General features: G+C 47.6%; 1 protein-coding gene across 4 annotated transcripts in view; it reads left to right on the top strand.

Moving 5' to 3' along the window:
- PIGN (phosphatidylinositol glycan anchor biosynthesis class N) overlaps window positions 1–16,749 on the top strand; it is a 385,079-nt gene that overhangs the window by 56,712 nt on the left and 311,618 nt on the right. For all 4 annotated transcript variants that reach the window (XM_068236754.1, XM_068236755.1, XM_068236753.1 and 1 more), the window contains exon 3: window positions 119–240. In XM_068236754.1, the coding sequence (XP_068092855.1) occupies window positions 119–240 (122 nt within the window). The remainder of the gene's footprint in view (window positions 1–118; window positions 241–16,749) is intronic.

The following is a 16,749-nucleotide window of genomic DNA, read 5'->3' as shown; positions in this document are numbered from 1 at the left end:
AATCCTCTTAATTCATGTATGCAGCTTATTCCTACTGCTTGTACTGTAAAGAACTTTTTATAGCTGTCACCTGGTCATACATATTACGTTGTTTAAACATGCAGAATTTCTTTTTCAGAGAAATAATCCAGAAAAGGGGCAGCTGGGGTGTATCACACACACGTGTTCCTACAGAGTCCAGACCAGGACATGTTGCCTTGATAGCAGGCTTTTATGAAGATGTCAGTGCAGTTGCAAAAGGTATCTGCTTGCATTTTTATTCTTATCAAAAACACACTGAATAAAAGGGGTATATTTGTCTCAACTGTTGTTTTGCTAAAATATATGAACAGATTTTTCTTTAAACCGAAATTGTGCTGAATATGCAGCTAAGTAGCATATAGACATCAATACTGGTTGGATGAAAAGAAACAAATCTCAGCTGTGCTTACAGCAATACAAAGGTGGCCAAGATAAACAATGGTGCTCAGTCCAATGTGCATGGAATGGTTGCGAAACTCTGGTGCTAGCAGTCAGTATCTTCTAATGTAGGTACAGTATTTGATCTTGCAATGTATATATTTGACCGAATATTCAGGTAAACTGTCACCACACCCCCCACAGGTGCTCACTCCCCAGAGCCACTGACAGATCAAACTGTCATACAGCGCTCTATACAAAGTCCACCTCGTCTAAATGGCTCCCAGCTGCTGTAAATCTTGAAGTTCACTCTTCGCCCACACACCATGCAATGGAATGGGACTAAATAGTGTGATATCTTCTACAAACATTTATTTTGCTACTAGTTGACCTAAGCCCGTTTAAAAACAGGCTCTGGGTCTTTTCACGCCACCGCCGCCAGTCAATGCGCATGTACACACCCGTCCGCTGTGCACGTGCGCACCCGTCCGTCCGGCTCCCCGGCCCCGTCCTCCTGTCCCAACAGCTGTCTGTCCGGCACATGCGCAGTAGCACAACACACGGATACAGGGACAAGATGATGCAGGAAATTTGGTATTAAAGCAGTTTAGTTGGCAATGTCTGGAACCCTGTAGTCATCAGGGAATCATCTCTTTGCTTATAGTTTTGACAGGTTACTATCTTATGTGGGCAGTTTGCAGGGTGTGGTCCACCATACTGGTATTCTTAGCACACGTTCATCATGGAAAAAAAATTGCAGTCTAGGTAAAAACTTGAATAACCTTCCTAGTTATGCAGGCTTCATTTCATGTCCAGTCGATCCACATTGCACATCTGTAAAAAATACAAATGATGGAAATTTTAAAATCTTACATGTTAAAAAAATACTCCCTTTTTTGCAAAGATAGCATATAGCCGGTAGTTATTACATACATAGAGAACTCTACTGCAAACAATGTTGTTAATTATACAAAGCTGTACTATGGCCATATGGATAGAACCCTTGCTTTGCATCCCAGGCCCAATTCCTAGCCATGATACTATCTGCATGGACTTTGTATGTTCCCCATGTTTGCATGGTTTTCATCAAGCACTCCCAATTTCCCTTCACCAAAACCTACCAGTACATTAATTGGCATTCTCCCAATTGGCCTGTGAGACGGAAGATTGTGAATTCCTTTGAAGGGGCAATTGGTGACAAAAAAATAACTCACTGCACCCCCCTCCCTCCGTGCATCCCATGCACAGTGAGGGAGGGACATTATTTTGTTGGGACATGTGGCTATTTTTTCCAAAGTGAAGAGCTGCCAACAGACTAGGGTTTCTTTTTGCATAGAGCTGTCAAATATCTGATCGATATCTGCCTTAAATGATTATCAACTACTTAAAAGGGCAAGCCTAAAAGTCGTCATAATCAAGATTTGCCAGCAGTGAGCGCGTAGCTCACTATAAACAGAATATTTATAGGTTAACAGGTTTACCTCTGGAAAAAATATGCAACACTCATCTGTTGAATTTTATAAAAATATAAATGTATAGATAAAGCATATGTACAGCAATATACATCTCTCCAGTTGTTGTGCATCATCCAATATACATTTTCAAAGTTCCTTTAGTGAAACAAGTCCATATCAATATAGCAACTCTTCTGCTGTAGATTTTATCCTCCATCGATAATTGTTATCTCGAGATTGTACAATGTATGGTGCACACAAATATAGCTATCCTTAAAGAGAAACTCCGACCAAGAATTTCACTTTATCCCAATCAGTAGCTTATGCCCCCTTTTACATGAGAAATATATTCCTTTTCACAAACAGACCATCGGGGGCGCTGTATGGCTGATATTGTGGTGAAACCCCTCCCACAAGAAACAAAAAATTACGTACTCTTGGCAGTTTCCTGTCTGTGAACCTTGTTGCATTGTGGGAAATGGCTGTTTACAGCTGTTTCCAACTGCCAAAAAACATGCAGCAGCTACATCACCTGCCAACAGTAAAAATGTCACTGTGTAATAAATGTCAGAATGTAAATCAGGGATTTCAAAGATTGTACAAAGGGCAAACACTGCCTAAATCATTTTCATTACATAATTATTGTAAAAATGAAGCACTTTTTTATTACATTATTTTCACTGGAGTTCCTCTTTAAAAATGGTATATAGAGTTTTATTTTTCTATAAAGAACTTTAGATATATCTGTAACAGACAAAGCAGCTGCGGCGAACAGCGCCGCCGCAGCTGCCTCCATGCCGCCACCCGCCCTCCCGGCGTCTAGGATGCCGAGGTCGGAACGTACATTTAGTAGGGGGGTCACTGTCTTGCGTGGCCGCGCGCACAGACGGGACCTTTATGCTGGGAGGAAGCCGGTCAGCTGACCTACTGGTCAGCTGATCGCAGAGGAGACTCGTGGCGCCCAGGATTGGCTGTGCGCAAGGGGGCATGCCAGTGAGGTCTCCTCTGCTTCTTAAGCCTCCGGGCTTCATTCAGAGGTTGTCTGTTGTCGTGAATACCTCGTGTCTTAGCGCTCAGACCTTAGACTAGATCCCAGGTGTTGATATGAAGGAATTCACACCTAGAATAGGATATTGTTATATTGTACTGATTACCTGTGTATGATTCTTGGCTGAACTCTGACTCTGATCTCGCTTTCTGATTTTGTACTTCTGCCTATCTGCCTTAAAGTTGCTGAACCTCTGCCTGATTTCCGACTCCTCTCCTGCCTCACGATTCTGTACCGATACTTACCTCTCTGTTGTTGAACCTCTGCCTGATTACCGATTACTCTCCTGCCTTACGATTCTGTACTGATACTTACCTCTCTGTTGCCGAACCTTGCCTGTCAGACCATTCTACTCACCAGTGGGCCCTCACCACTGGTGAGGTGCTAGCTTCACCAGCTCCTCTGGTGAAGTTATTCTTTAGTGTAGTACTGTTTGCGTTTTCTGCTCCTAGGCTGCAGTAAAGTCTGAATCACCTGCTTCTCAGGCGATCATTAGTGCAGTACTGTTTGTATCTCCTGCTCCTAGGCTGCAGTACAGTCTGAGTCACCCGCTCCTCGGGTGATCACTCGGCTGCAGTACTCTGAGTCACCCGCTCCTCGGGAGATTCGGTCTCTTCAATATTGTATCTCCAGCTTGCTGGAGCTTGAACCCTATTACACGGTCAGTGTACCGATAGTACCTCACCAGCCCCTCTGGTGAGGTCTCATAAAACTATTAAAGTTACGGTTGCACCAAACACTACACACTCAGCTCTTTGTGTTGCTATACTGGTATTATTGGTGATTCTGCAGATCACACATAATCAGGTATAGCGTCTGCATTATTGGTGATTCTGCAGATCACCAAATAATCAGACATCTGAGTTGCTACACCCAACCGTTACAGAACAACACACCAATAAATTATGGAGGCACTCTGCCCCCAGGTCGATGTGTTAACCACCACAGTTAATGAACTCATTAAAACGGTTAACGCACAACAGACTCAGATTGAGCAATTGACTGACTCAGTTAACCGTTTACTAAACCCAAATGCACGAGTGTCACCCCCTTCTGTGATCGAGCCGAGGGTGCCCCCACCTGAGAAATTCTCGGGGCATCGCTCAGATTTTCGTAATTTTAAGAATAGATGTTTATCATATTTTGAGTTACGACCCGTTTCTGCAGGTACAGAATGTCAGAGGGTCACTTTCATTAAGACTTTATTGTCTGGAGATTCCCAGTCCTGGGTGTATAGTGTCCCTATGGGGCATGAGGCCTTGACCTCAGTGGAGGAGTTCTTTAAGGCCATGGCCGTAATTTACGACGATCATGATTTAGCAGTAATTTCTGAAAGGAAGTTAAAAACCCTCAGGCAGGGTCACAGTCCCATTGAGGTTTATGCTGCTTAGTTTAGGAGATGGGCAGTGTCAGCCAGGTGGGGGCAGTACGCACTCTTAGACTGTTTTTTGTCAGAATTGTCTGACGCCGTGTCTGATCTCATGTTGGGTCATCCAGAACCCAAGACTTTGGATGAGGCCATATCTTTGGCCATCAAGATTGATAGGCGTGTTCGCTATCAAAAGCAAACTTGGGCTAAGCCCTCAAGAAGCTTCTCTTCTTGTACTTTCTCAGCTCCTACGCCTTCCTCTCCACCCGCTGACGAGCCAATGCAAATTGGACAGGCCAAGTGTAACGATTGCGGAATCGTCTCCGTGGTCAGCGCACCAGACGTGCGCTGACGCGGCGGATTTCCTCCACAAGCGTATAATTGAGGACACCCAGGCTAGGTGCTATGCACTTGCAGAGGGAAATTCCTGTCGGCAGGTGGAGCTGTGGAGTGCAGAGGAACAGCTCCTCTGCCCTACCACACACTCCTCTGCCCTACCCTCAAGAAGCTTCTCTTCTTGTACTTTCTCAGCTCCTACGCCTTCCTCTCCACCCGCTGACGAGCCAATGCAAATTGGACAGGCCAAGTGTAACGATTGCGGAATCGTCTCCGTGGTCAGCGCACCAGACGTGCGCTGACGCGGCGGATTTCCTCCACAAGCGTATAATTGAGGACACCCAGGCTAGGTGCTATGCACTTGCAGAGGGAAATTCCTGTCGGCAGGTGGAGCTGTGGAGTGCAGAGGAACAGCTCCTCTGCCCTACCACACACGCCAGACAGGAATTGTACGAAGGGAAGAAACGCAATCGCAAGAGAAGCGATTGAGAGTGAGCACAGAGACAGATTGTGTGTGTGTGTGTGTGCATAAAATTAGTCGCCAACCCGCGACTGTGCACACACCACAGCAGATAAGAAGCAGGAACGCGATCGCGAGAGGTGCGATCGCCAGACGTGACACAAGGTTACAGCAAGGCGGAGCACGAGAGTAGCAAAGGCACAGCAAATCATACAAAGAGAAAGATAAAGAAAATAACAAACGCTAGCTGAACGCGAACACCGCACTCATTCGCAACAGTGCACGCGTTCGTGCGCGGTCTCCGCGTGTTACGCACAACAGAGACAAGCACGCCTAACTAACCAAAGACAGACAAACACGAAACAGAGAACGCGAGCGCTTGCTTAACGGTTACCTCACCGAGCCTACAGCAAGCGTTTCGAATCAGACAAGACAGACAAACGTGAAACAGGAACTAGGCAGAAAGGATCCACCGCTCTTCCGTCAGAGCAAGTGTGATCCAAGCAGAAACACAGATCAGAACGATCCACAGCCGCTACCGCTAGCGGTTAGTGCGATTCAGGAAGACAGATCAGAAGGATCCACAGCACTAGCGAAAAGTGGCTAGCGCGATCCAGGTACAGAGTAGCAGAACAGAAGGATCCCCAGCGCTAGCGAAAAGTGGCTAGCGCGATCCCAGAAGACAGAACAGAAGGATCCCCAGCGCTAGCAAAAAGTAGCTAGCGCGATCCCAGGAGACAGAACAGAAGGATCCCCAGCGCTAGCGAAAAGTGGCTAGCGTGATCCCAGAAGACAGAACAGAAGGATCCACAGCACTAGCGCAAAGTAGCTAGTGCGATCCAGAGAAGATAATAACAGAACAGAAGGGCCTACCAGTAGCAACCGCTGCTCTGGTTAGCACCCCACAGACAGACAGAACAGGCAATACAAATAATACAATCCTAACTAGACTAGGGAATCTGCCTAGCGCAGTCCCACGAATAGCTCTAAACTAATCTTCAACGAGAAGTAGCATGGCTGACACTCACTAGGAGTGTATACTACATAGCAACGGCTGACACTCCAGCAGTGTCCATCAGGAACAGACCATGGAAGGGAAATGTCCAGCAAAGCATTCTGGGAGCAGAATGCTTTTATAGTGCCAGTCATCAAAAGAAGGCAGGTAACGGATTTGCATGACTAATGTATGCAAATCCCTCAGCAACACAAGCTGCAAAACTGACAGAAGGTCTCTCTTAAAGAGACCTGCAGAATGCAGACGTGAACAGTGGTCAAAACGCTGCCCGTCTGCACAGGCAGCTGAGCAGATTCTCACAGTACCCCCCCCTTCTAGGGTCGAATTCCAGACGACCCTCAAAACTGATATCTCCAAACCATTCTAACAGAAGACTCATGAAGGTCGGGGCAGCCCGACGAGGTCCAATTCCAGAGTCAGTCCACCCGAAACCGACCTCATCGGAAACAGAAGCCACCAAAACATGCCCATCAGTACTACCAGTCTCAGTATAACACCCATCAGGACTGTGAACGCCAGAGAAGAAGCCATCGACACCCTCCAGACAATACCCACCACCTTCCAAGGAGCGTCTGAAAATACCAAACCTGCCACAATACCTGTTCGAAGTGTCCCTTACAACACAAAAGCCACCGTTGATCTTATCCAGGGTACCAAGCAAAATCTCTCCCGGAATCTCCCAGAACCTTTTGAAGCTCCACAGAGATCCCAAGGGGGTAGAACAATCACCAGGCTCACATGGAGAATTACCAAGAACCCCCATGGAACCAATGACAATTCCGGATTCAGAATTACGAGGACACCCATCAAGATCAAGACTTTCAGGGACCACTTCTGGGCATGCAAGCAGGCAGGCCATATCAGAGCATGTCTCCACCGAGGAAGCATCTGAGTACGCTGGTAACCGAGGCACACTTGGGCTTTCTGGGTCACAGAGCACACTGGGGTACACCAGCACAGGAGAAACCTCAGGACATGTCGGGGAACTGCCAACCTCAGAGTCCGGCACGTCAAGACCAAAACCAGTACCGGGCAGAGAATCATCATGAGTGGAGGTCACAGGCACTGGACATTCAAAAGAAGACTCGGATACAAATTCAGAAATTTCTGTGACAATAATATCATCATTGACTACACAGGCGTGAAGCTCCATCAGAGCTGAAAAGGTAGCCAGCAAGGCAGCAATGCCTACTGAAGTGGGCAACACCTCAGAAGGACTTGGGGGGCAGGAGACGTCTCCTACAAGTTCTGCACCCTTTGGGAGGAACTCTGAGATCTCCAGGAGGTCAGACAGGACCTCAGGAACATCCTTTTTCAAGTTTCCTAAGAAGGATTCTGAACTATCCATGTTACAGGGCAAGGCTTGAACTTTATTTTGTGAACCGGGCAGATGTCCCAGGGAAGGTTCCACCATAAACTGAGACTGAATTTCATCATCAGGACAGGGATACACAGAAATATCTAGTGAAACTAACTCTGGCTTTCTGAGTTTCGTTTCACTGCAGGGAAATTCCTCCATAGCAGTCAAACCAGACTGCAATTCCAAAATAGCAGAGAAACAGGTAACAATGGTTGCAATACCTAGACGAGCCTCTAGGGACACTGCAGGAGATTTTAAACAAGGTAATATTGACTCATCCAGATTACTGGGTGGAGAGTCAGTACTTACTTCAGAATCAGACTCGCAAATGTCAATGCGAGTGGACATAGTGTCTTTATTCATGATACAGGGCAGGCTCAGAGACATCTTCTCTGGACAGAGCAAAGGTGCTTCAGTATCAGGTTCACAAAACCAAAGTGCTGTCTCACTCTTAGACTCGGCCAACGATGTCGAATCCGAGGAGACAGAACGCAAAATTTGCGAATCCACAATCGCTTTAGGTTGCGAAACCGAACACTCCAAAGACAGGGATTCTGAGGTCTCCAAGCTGGATTGCTGGATCTCAGAAACGCCAGCTGACAATGTACCTTTACAAACGTCACCTGAATGACGTACACGTAGTTCATTCAGAATCATTTTCCACATACAAATCAGCGGACTCACAAAGTCAAATTCACACCCCTTTTTTTCTCTTAAGGCGGAAGCATAACTTATACATGCTCTCAAGACAGATTCACTTCTGGCAATGTAGTACTCACAAAACGACTCTGAATCGTTCTCCAATTGATACGCCAACGCTTTGAGCTGTTTTTTCTGGAACGGGGGCTCCCATTCACACCTGACTAGGTCTGAGCATTCATACTGAACCATGTTAGGGGAAGTTGTGACAACAACATGAGGAATCATATTGATTTTACTCTTGAAACTGCATAGTTTGGGAAGTTTCCCCATAGCAAGATCATAGATGGAGGATCTTAAAGTAGTACTGAGAGAAGAAGATCTGTTTTTACATGACAAGGGATCACACAAATCATTGACAAAACTGACACACTCACGCCGATCACAATCGACAGGAACATCTGAGAAACCGGCATCAGATCGCACAGATTTAACCTCTAAACAAATGGGAGAAACTCCATCAGAATTCACGCAGGTGTCCACAGTCGAGGCACACCCATTCATTTCAGGTCGCACAGTGTCCAAACTCACTTGCTTTACCCCAGAAAGACAGGAATAATCATGTGACAATGGTGTCTCTTTATTGGAAATAATTGGTTGGTGTGTGTGCAATTCGTCCAAAATAGTCTGCCACACATAAATCACCAGATCCACATCACACTCCTCACATTCATCAGAATCGATCAAAAGGTACATAGAGTCGAGACAATCATTCAGGTCATCCGCGCTCTTTGCGATATAAAAATCGCAAAAGGCTTTCCAATCGAAATCAAACTCTTCCAACAAGGCCCCAATCTCCCATGAGGCAAATGGCGGTTCAAACAACCCAGTATCTAGGTAATCTCCATATGGGTTGGGGTCAGGAACGAGGACAGACTTTTTAACTGCTTTAATGTAGTGTGCGATCCTACCTATATTAGGATCCACATATGCCTTTGCCTCAGGCAATGACATCTGAACAAAATCGAAGGTTCCCTCTGCCCTGGGAATTTTGGTTTGGCTGGACATTCTGTAACGATTGCGGAATCGTCTCCGTGGTCAGCGCACCAGACGTGCGCTGACGCGGCGGATTTCCTCCACAAGCGTATAATTGAGGACACCCAGGCTAGGTGCTATGCACCTGCAGAGGGAAATTCCTGTCGGCAGGTGGAGCTGTGGCGTGCAGAGGAACAGCTCCTCTGCCCTACCACACACGCAAGACAGGAATTGTACGAAGGGAAGAAATGCAATCGCAAGAGAAGCGATTGAGAGTGAGCACAGAGACAGATTGTGTGTGTGTGCATAAAATTAGTCGCCAACCCGCGACTGTGCACACACCACAGCAGATAAGAAGCAGGAACGCGATCGCGAGAGGTGCGATCGCCAGACGTGACACAAGGTTACAGCAAGGCGGAGCACGAGAGTAGCAAAGGCACAGCAAATCATACAAAGAGAAAGATAAAGAAAATAACAAACGGTAGCTGAACGCGAACACCGCACTCATTCGCAACAGTACACGCGTTCGTGCGCGGTCTCCGCGTGTTACGCACAACAGAGACAAGCACGCCTAACTAACCAAAGACAGACAAACATGAAACAGAGAACGCGAGCGCTTGCTTAACGGTTACCTCACCGAGCCTACAGCAAGCGTTTCGAATCAGACAAGACAGACAAACGTGAAACAGGAACTAGGCAGAAAGGATCCACCGCTCTTCCGTCAGAGCAAGTGTGATCCAAGCAGAAACACAGATCAGAACGATCCACAGCCGCTACCGCTAGCGGTTAGTGCGATTCAGGAAGACAGATCAGAAGGATCCACAGCACTAGCGAAAAGTGGCTAGCGCGATCCAGGTACAGAGTAGCAGAACAGAAGGATCCCCAGCGCAAGCGAAAAGTGGCTAGCGCGATCCCAGAAGACAGAACAGAAGGATCCCCAGCGCTAGCGAAAAGTAGCTAGCGCGATCCCAGGAGACAGAACAGAAGGATCCCCAGCGCTAGCGAAAAGTGGCTAGCGCGATCCCAGAAGACAGAACAGAAGGATCCACATCACTAGCGCAAAGTAGCTAGTGCGATCCAGAGAAGACAATAACAGAACAGAAGGGCCTACCAGTAGCAACCGCTGCTCTGGTTAGCACCCCACAGACAGACAGAACAGGCAATACAAATAATACAATCCTAACTAGACTAGGGAATCTGCCTAGCGCAGTCCCACGAATAACTCTAAACTAATCTTCAACGAAAAGTAGCATGGCTGACACTCACTAGGAGTGTATACTACATAGCAACGGTTGACACTCCAGCAGTGTCCATCAGGAACAGACCATGGAAGGGAAATGTCCAGCAAAGCATTCTGGGAGCAGAATGCTTTTATAGTGCCAGTCATCAAAAGAAGGCAGGTAACGGATTTGCATGACTAATGTATGCAAATCCCTCAGCAACACAAGCTGCAAAACTGACAGAAGGTCTCTCTTAAAGAGACCTGCAGAATGCAGACGTGAACAGTGGTCAAAACGCTGCCTGTCTGCACAGGCAGCTGAGCAGATTCTCACACCAAGCTCTCAGAAGTGGAGAAAAACAGAAGGCGAGCAGAGAAGCTATGTTTGTATTGTGCCGATAAAGGGCATATGGTTTCTGCTTGTCCTAAGAAGGCGGAAAACTCTATCGCCTAGGAGTAGCTGGAGGTACTACCCTAGGCGATCCAGATTTACCTCTAAATAATAAAGAAGCGATTGAGAGTGAGCACAGAGACAGATTGTGTGTGTGTGCATAAAATTAGTCGCCAACCCGCGACTGTGCACACACCACAGCAGATAAGAAGCAGGAACGCGATCGCGAGAGGTGCGATCGCCAGACGTGACACAAGGTTACAGCAAGGCGGAGCACGAGAGTAGCAAAGGCACAGCAAATCATACAAAGAGAAAGATAAAGAAAATAACAAACGGTAGCTGAACGCGAACACCGCACTCATTCGCAACAGTACACGCGTTCGTGCGCGGTCTCCGCGTGTTACGCACAACAGAGACAAGTAGCATGGAAGGGAAATGTCCAGCAAAGCATTCTGGGAGCAGAATGCTTTTATAGTGCCAGTCATCAAAAGAAGGCAGGTAACGGATTTGCATGACTAATGTATGCAAATCCCTCAGCAACACAAGCTGCAAAACTGACAGAAGGTCTCTCTTAAAGAGACCTGCAGAATGCAGACGTGAACAGTGGTCAAAACGCTGCCTGTCTGCACAGGCAGCTGAGCAGATTCTCACACCAAGCTCTCAGAAGTGGAGAAAAACAGAAGGCGAGCAGAGAAGCTATGTTTGTATTGTGCCGATAAAGGGCATATGGTTTCTGCTTGTCCTAAGAAGGCGGAAAACTCTATCGCCTAGGAGTAGCTGGAGGTGCTACCCTAGGCGATCCAGATTTACCTCTAAATAATAAATGTGTGTTGTTTCCGTGTACTATCACCTGGGAGGGCCAGGTTCACACTACCCAGGCATTTATAGATTCAGGTTCCGCTGTAAATGTCATGTCCAAAAAATTTGCGGATCAATTTGGGTTTCCTTTGATTCCTGTGGGGGAACAGATTAAGATCACAGCTGTGGACGATTCTCTACTGCCACTCACCATCACTCAGACTCCTGTGTTCTCATGCCAGATTGGGGCCCTGCACAGGGAGCAAATGCAGTTTTTGGTGTTAGAGATGTCCACATCCAGGGTCATCCTGGGGATGCCGTGGTTAAAGAAGCACTCCCCGGACATTGATTGGAGTACCAGGCAGTTAATAAGCTGGTCACCTTACTGCCATGTCCATTTTCTTGAGCAGGTTCCCCTTGCAACTACCGAAGCACAAGTAGTGGAGACCGTTGAGCAGGATTTGGAACCCTCCAGGGAAGAGTGTGTGTTGGATTGGGCATCAGAGTTGGCCCCTTTTCAACAAGAAATCCCTGAGGGCAAACCAGAGGGGGTTCTTTCTGTTCCCCTCCAGTTCAGATTTAAGGTCTTGCAGACATTTCATGCCCACAAAAGTGCTGGTCACCCTGGAGTGGCTTGTACCCAGGAATTATTGAGTCGGAGTGTGTGGTGGCCCTCAATCAGTTCCGATTGTAAAGAGTTTGTTGGAAGCTGTGCCGTTTGTGCCAGAAGCAAGACTTCTAGGCGAGTTCCTGCAGGCACCTTACAGGCTCTTCCAGTGCCCGAGGAACCTTGGACCCATGTGTCCATGGATTTTGTGGGTGAGCTGCCTCTCTCTGAGGGTAAAACGGTCATATGGGTGGTGGTCGACAGGTTTAGTAAGATGGCACACTTTATCCCCTTGAACGGACTCCCCTCTGCACAGGAATTGACGGAGCTGTTCGTACTCCACATCTTTAGACTGCATGGGATTCCCCAGGATGTGGTGTCAAATAGGGGAGTCCAGTTCACTTCTTGCTTTTGGAAAGCCTTCTGTCATCAAATGGGGATGAAGTTGTCGTTTTCCTCCGGATACCACCCACAGACCAATGGAGGGTAAATCAGGCCCTTGAACAGTTCCTCAGATGTTACGTGACTGATACCCAGACCGATTGGGTTAAGTTTTTACCCTACGCCGAGTTTGCCCACAATAACTTGAGGTCTGCATCGTCAGGGTTCTCTCCGTTCCAGATTGTTACGGGGAGAAAACCCAAATTTTCACCACTGCCAGTGGTGACGTCACCATTTACAGCTCTGGAACATTGGTCTGGGTCCATGAGAAATACCTGGAAAAAGGTGAAAGAAAATTTGAGAAAGGCTTTTGTCATTCAGAAAAAGCAAGCTGATAAGAGACGTTCTGTCGAGTGGCATTTTGCATCGGGAGATTTGGTGTGGGTTTCCACTCGGCATCTGTCCTTGAAACAGCCCTCTGTCAAATTGGGTCCCAAATTTATAGGGCCCTATCCTGTTCTGAAAAAGGTGAATAAAGTTACCTACATGGTGTCACTTCCACCTAGTTTCAGGGGTGGTAGGACGTTTCACGTATCACTCTTGAAACCTGCTGTTTGTGTGGATTCCACTTCCCCCTCCCTGTGGTGGTTGATGGAGAGAGAGTACGAGATAGAAAGGATCTTGGATTCCCGGCGAGTGCGTAACTCTTTGCAGTATCTAGTCCACTGGTGAGGGTATGGTCCAGAGGAGAGATCCTGGGTACCACTCTCTCGCATGCATGCAGAGGAACTCAGGGTGGAGTTTCATAGGTTGCATCCAGATAGGCCGGGTACTGTAACAGACGAGGCAGCTGCGGCGAACAGCGCCGCCGCTGCTGCCTCCATGCCGCCACCCGTCCTCCCGGCGTCTAGGACGCCGAGGACGGAACCTACATTTGGTAGGGGGGTCACCGTCTCGCGCGGGCGCGCGTACAGACGGGACCTTTATGCTGGGAGGAAGCCGGTCAGCTGACCTGCTGGTCAGCTGATCGCAGAGGAGACTCACGGCGCCCAGGATTGGCTGTGCGCAAGGGGGCGTGCCAGTGAGGTCTCCTCTGCTTCTTAAGCCTCCAAGCTTCATTTAGAGGTTGTCTGTTGTCGTGAATACCTCGTGTGTTAGCGCTCAGACCTTAGACTAGATCCCAGGTGTTGATATGAAGGACTTCACTCCTAGACTAGGATATTGTTATATTGTACTGATTACCTGTGTATGATTCTTGGCTAAACTCTGACTCTGATCTCGCTTTCTGATTCTGTACTTCTGCCTATCTGCCTTAAAGTTGCTGAACCTCTGCCTGATTACCGATTACTCTCCTGCCTTACGATTCTGTACCGATACTTACCTCTCTGTTGCCGAACCTGTCAGACCATTCTACTCACCAGTGGTCCCTCGCCACTGGTGAGGTGCTAGCTTCACCAGCTCCTCTGGTGAAGTTATTCTTTAGTGTAGTACGGTTTGCGTTTTCTGCTCCTAGGCTGCAGTACAGTCTGAATCACCTGCTTCTCAGGCGATCATTAGTGCAGTACTGTATCTCCTGCTCCTAGGCTGCAGTACAGTCTGAGTCACCCGCTCCTCGGGTGATCACTCGGCTGCAGTACTCTCTGAGTCACCCGCTCCTCGGGAGATTCGGTCTCTTCAGTATTGTATCTCCAGCTTGCTGGAGCTTGAACCCTATTACACGGTCAGTGTACCGATAGTACCCCACCAGCCCCTCTGGTGAGGTCTCATAAAACTATTAAAGTTACGGTTGCACCAAACACTACACACTCAGCTCTTTGTGTTGCTATACTGGTATTGTTGGTGATTCTGCAGATCACACATAATCAGGTATAGCGTCTGCATTATTGGTGATTCTGCAGATCACCAAATAATCAGACATCTGAGTTGCTACACCCAACCGTTACAATATCTTAATCAATCAAAGCTAGGTAGCTGTCCCTAAGATTGCAATTGCATTTAAATAGTAATGCTTACTGATTGTATATGAAGAATAGCATAAAAAAGTTATCTAAAAAAACTTAAAACTGCTGAAGTTTGAAATGACAATTCTTTAACATTTATATAAGCTATTGTCAATACATTCACCAAGAATAATGCATATTACCTCTCTTGTGTTCTAGAATCACAGTGGAAGGTAGTCTTTAGGCCTCAGTCGATCTTAGTAGAGTTTCAGGCTCAATGATAAAATATACCAGACTGCCAGGGCTTTTTATTGTAAAGTTTATAAGATGGCATCTGTTGGGGGATTTAACGGTGATGCACAAAATTCAAACTTATTTTTAACTGGTACATTCTGACATTTTGTGACATTTTAAACTAGCGGGTTATCTGAGCAGGTGCGTACATATATGACACTACTTGGCTTATTAATGTAAACAATCTACGTCTTTTCTAATCAAAATTACATCAATAATATCTATGACACAAGTGGTGACCGAAGTGGTGTTCTATGACATCTTTCTGAATCTGATGAACCCAAGATACAGTATATGTGTATGTTCTTAATTTATTCTAGGAAATTGGCATGTTCATTGGTACATCTTTAACAGGGATTTCTGAATGCCCCCTGTGATCACAGGTTGTACTGTCTTGATCACATGGCTTATTGTTTTGGTTTGGTATTCATAACAAACAGCCATCTGCTTCAATACATGTTAAAATATATAGAAAGCAAACTTATTTACCTTAACCACTTCCCGACCGCCTAACGCACAGAGGCGGCCGGGAAGTGGAGCCCTTAAGGACCGGCTCACCCACAGAGGCGGCGGTCCATTTAAGGGCATGGGCGGAGCGATCGCGTCATCCGTGACGCGATCCTCCGCCGGCGCCTGTCACCGCTCGCTCGCCGCAACATCCCGCCGGCTATACGGAAGCGCCGGCGGGATGTTAACCCCGCGATCGCCGCATACAAAGTGTATAATACACTTTGTAATGTTTACAAAGTGTATTATACAGGCTGCCTCCTGCCCTGGTGGTCCCAGTGTCCGAGGGACCACCAGGGCAGGCTGCAGCCACCCTAGTCTGCACCCAAGCACACTGATTTCTCCCCCCCCCTGCCCCAGATCGCCCACAGCACCCATCAGACCCCCCCCCTGCCCACCCCCCAGACCCCTGTTTGCACCCAATCACCCCCCTAATCACCCATCAATCACTCCCTGTCACTATCTGTCAATGCTATTTTTTTTATCATCCCCCCCCCTGCTCCCTGCCCCCTCCTGATCACCCCCCACCCCTCAGATTCTCCCCAGACCCCCCCCCCAAACCCCCCCCCCCCCTGTTTACTGTATGCATCTATCCCCCTGATCACCTGTCAATCACCCGTCAATCACCCGTCAATCACCCGTCAATCACCCCCTGTCACTGCCACCCATCAATCAGCCCCTAACCTGCCCCTTGCGGGCAATCTGATCACCCCCCCACACCAATAGATCGCCCACAGATCCGACATCAGATCACCTCCCAAATCCATTGTTTACATCTATTCTCTCCTCTAAACACCCACTAATTACCCATCAATCACCCCCTATCACCACCTGTCACTTTTACCTATCAGATCAGACCCTAATCTGCCCCTTGCGGGCACCCAATCACCCGCCCACACGCTCAGATTGCCCTCTGACCCCCCCTTATCAATTCACCAGTGCATTAATTACATCTGTTCTTCCCTGTAATAACCCACTGATCACCTGTCAATCACCTGCCAATCACCTATCACCCATCAATCACCCCCTGTCACCCCCTGTCACTGCCACCCATCAATCAGCCCCTAACCTGCCCCTTGCGGGCAATCTGATCACCCACCCACACCATTAGATCGCCCGCAAACCCGCCGTCAGATTACCTCCCAAATGTATCGTTTACATCTGTTATCTTCTCTAAACACCCACTAATTACCCATCAATCACCCATCAATCACCCCCTGTCACTGCCACCCAACAATCAGCCCCTAACCTGCCCCTTGCGGGCAATCTGATCACCCACCCACACCAATAAATCGCCCACAGATCCGACATCAGATCACCACCCAAGCGCAGCGTTTACATCTATTCTCTCCTCTAAACACCCACTAATTACCCATCAATCACCCATCAATCACTCCCTATCACCACCTGTCACTGTTACCTATCAGATCAGACCCTAATCTGCCCCTTGCGGGCACCCAATCACCCGCCTACACGCTCAGATTGCCCTCAGACCCC

The sequence above is a fragment of the Hyperolius riggenbachi genome, chromosome 5, assembly GCF_040937935.1.
Source record: "Hyperolius riggenbachi isolate aHypRig1 chromosome 5, aHypRig1.pri, whole genome shotgun sequence".
Taxonomy (NCBI): domain Eukaryota; kingdom Metazoa; phylum Chordata; class Amphibia; order Anura; family Hyperoliidae; genus Hyperolius; species Hyperolius riggenbachi.
Note: the sequence above shows the minus strand (reverse complement) of the source record. Positions and strands in the feature narration are given on the sequence as shown.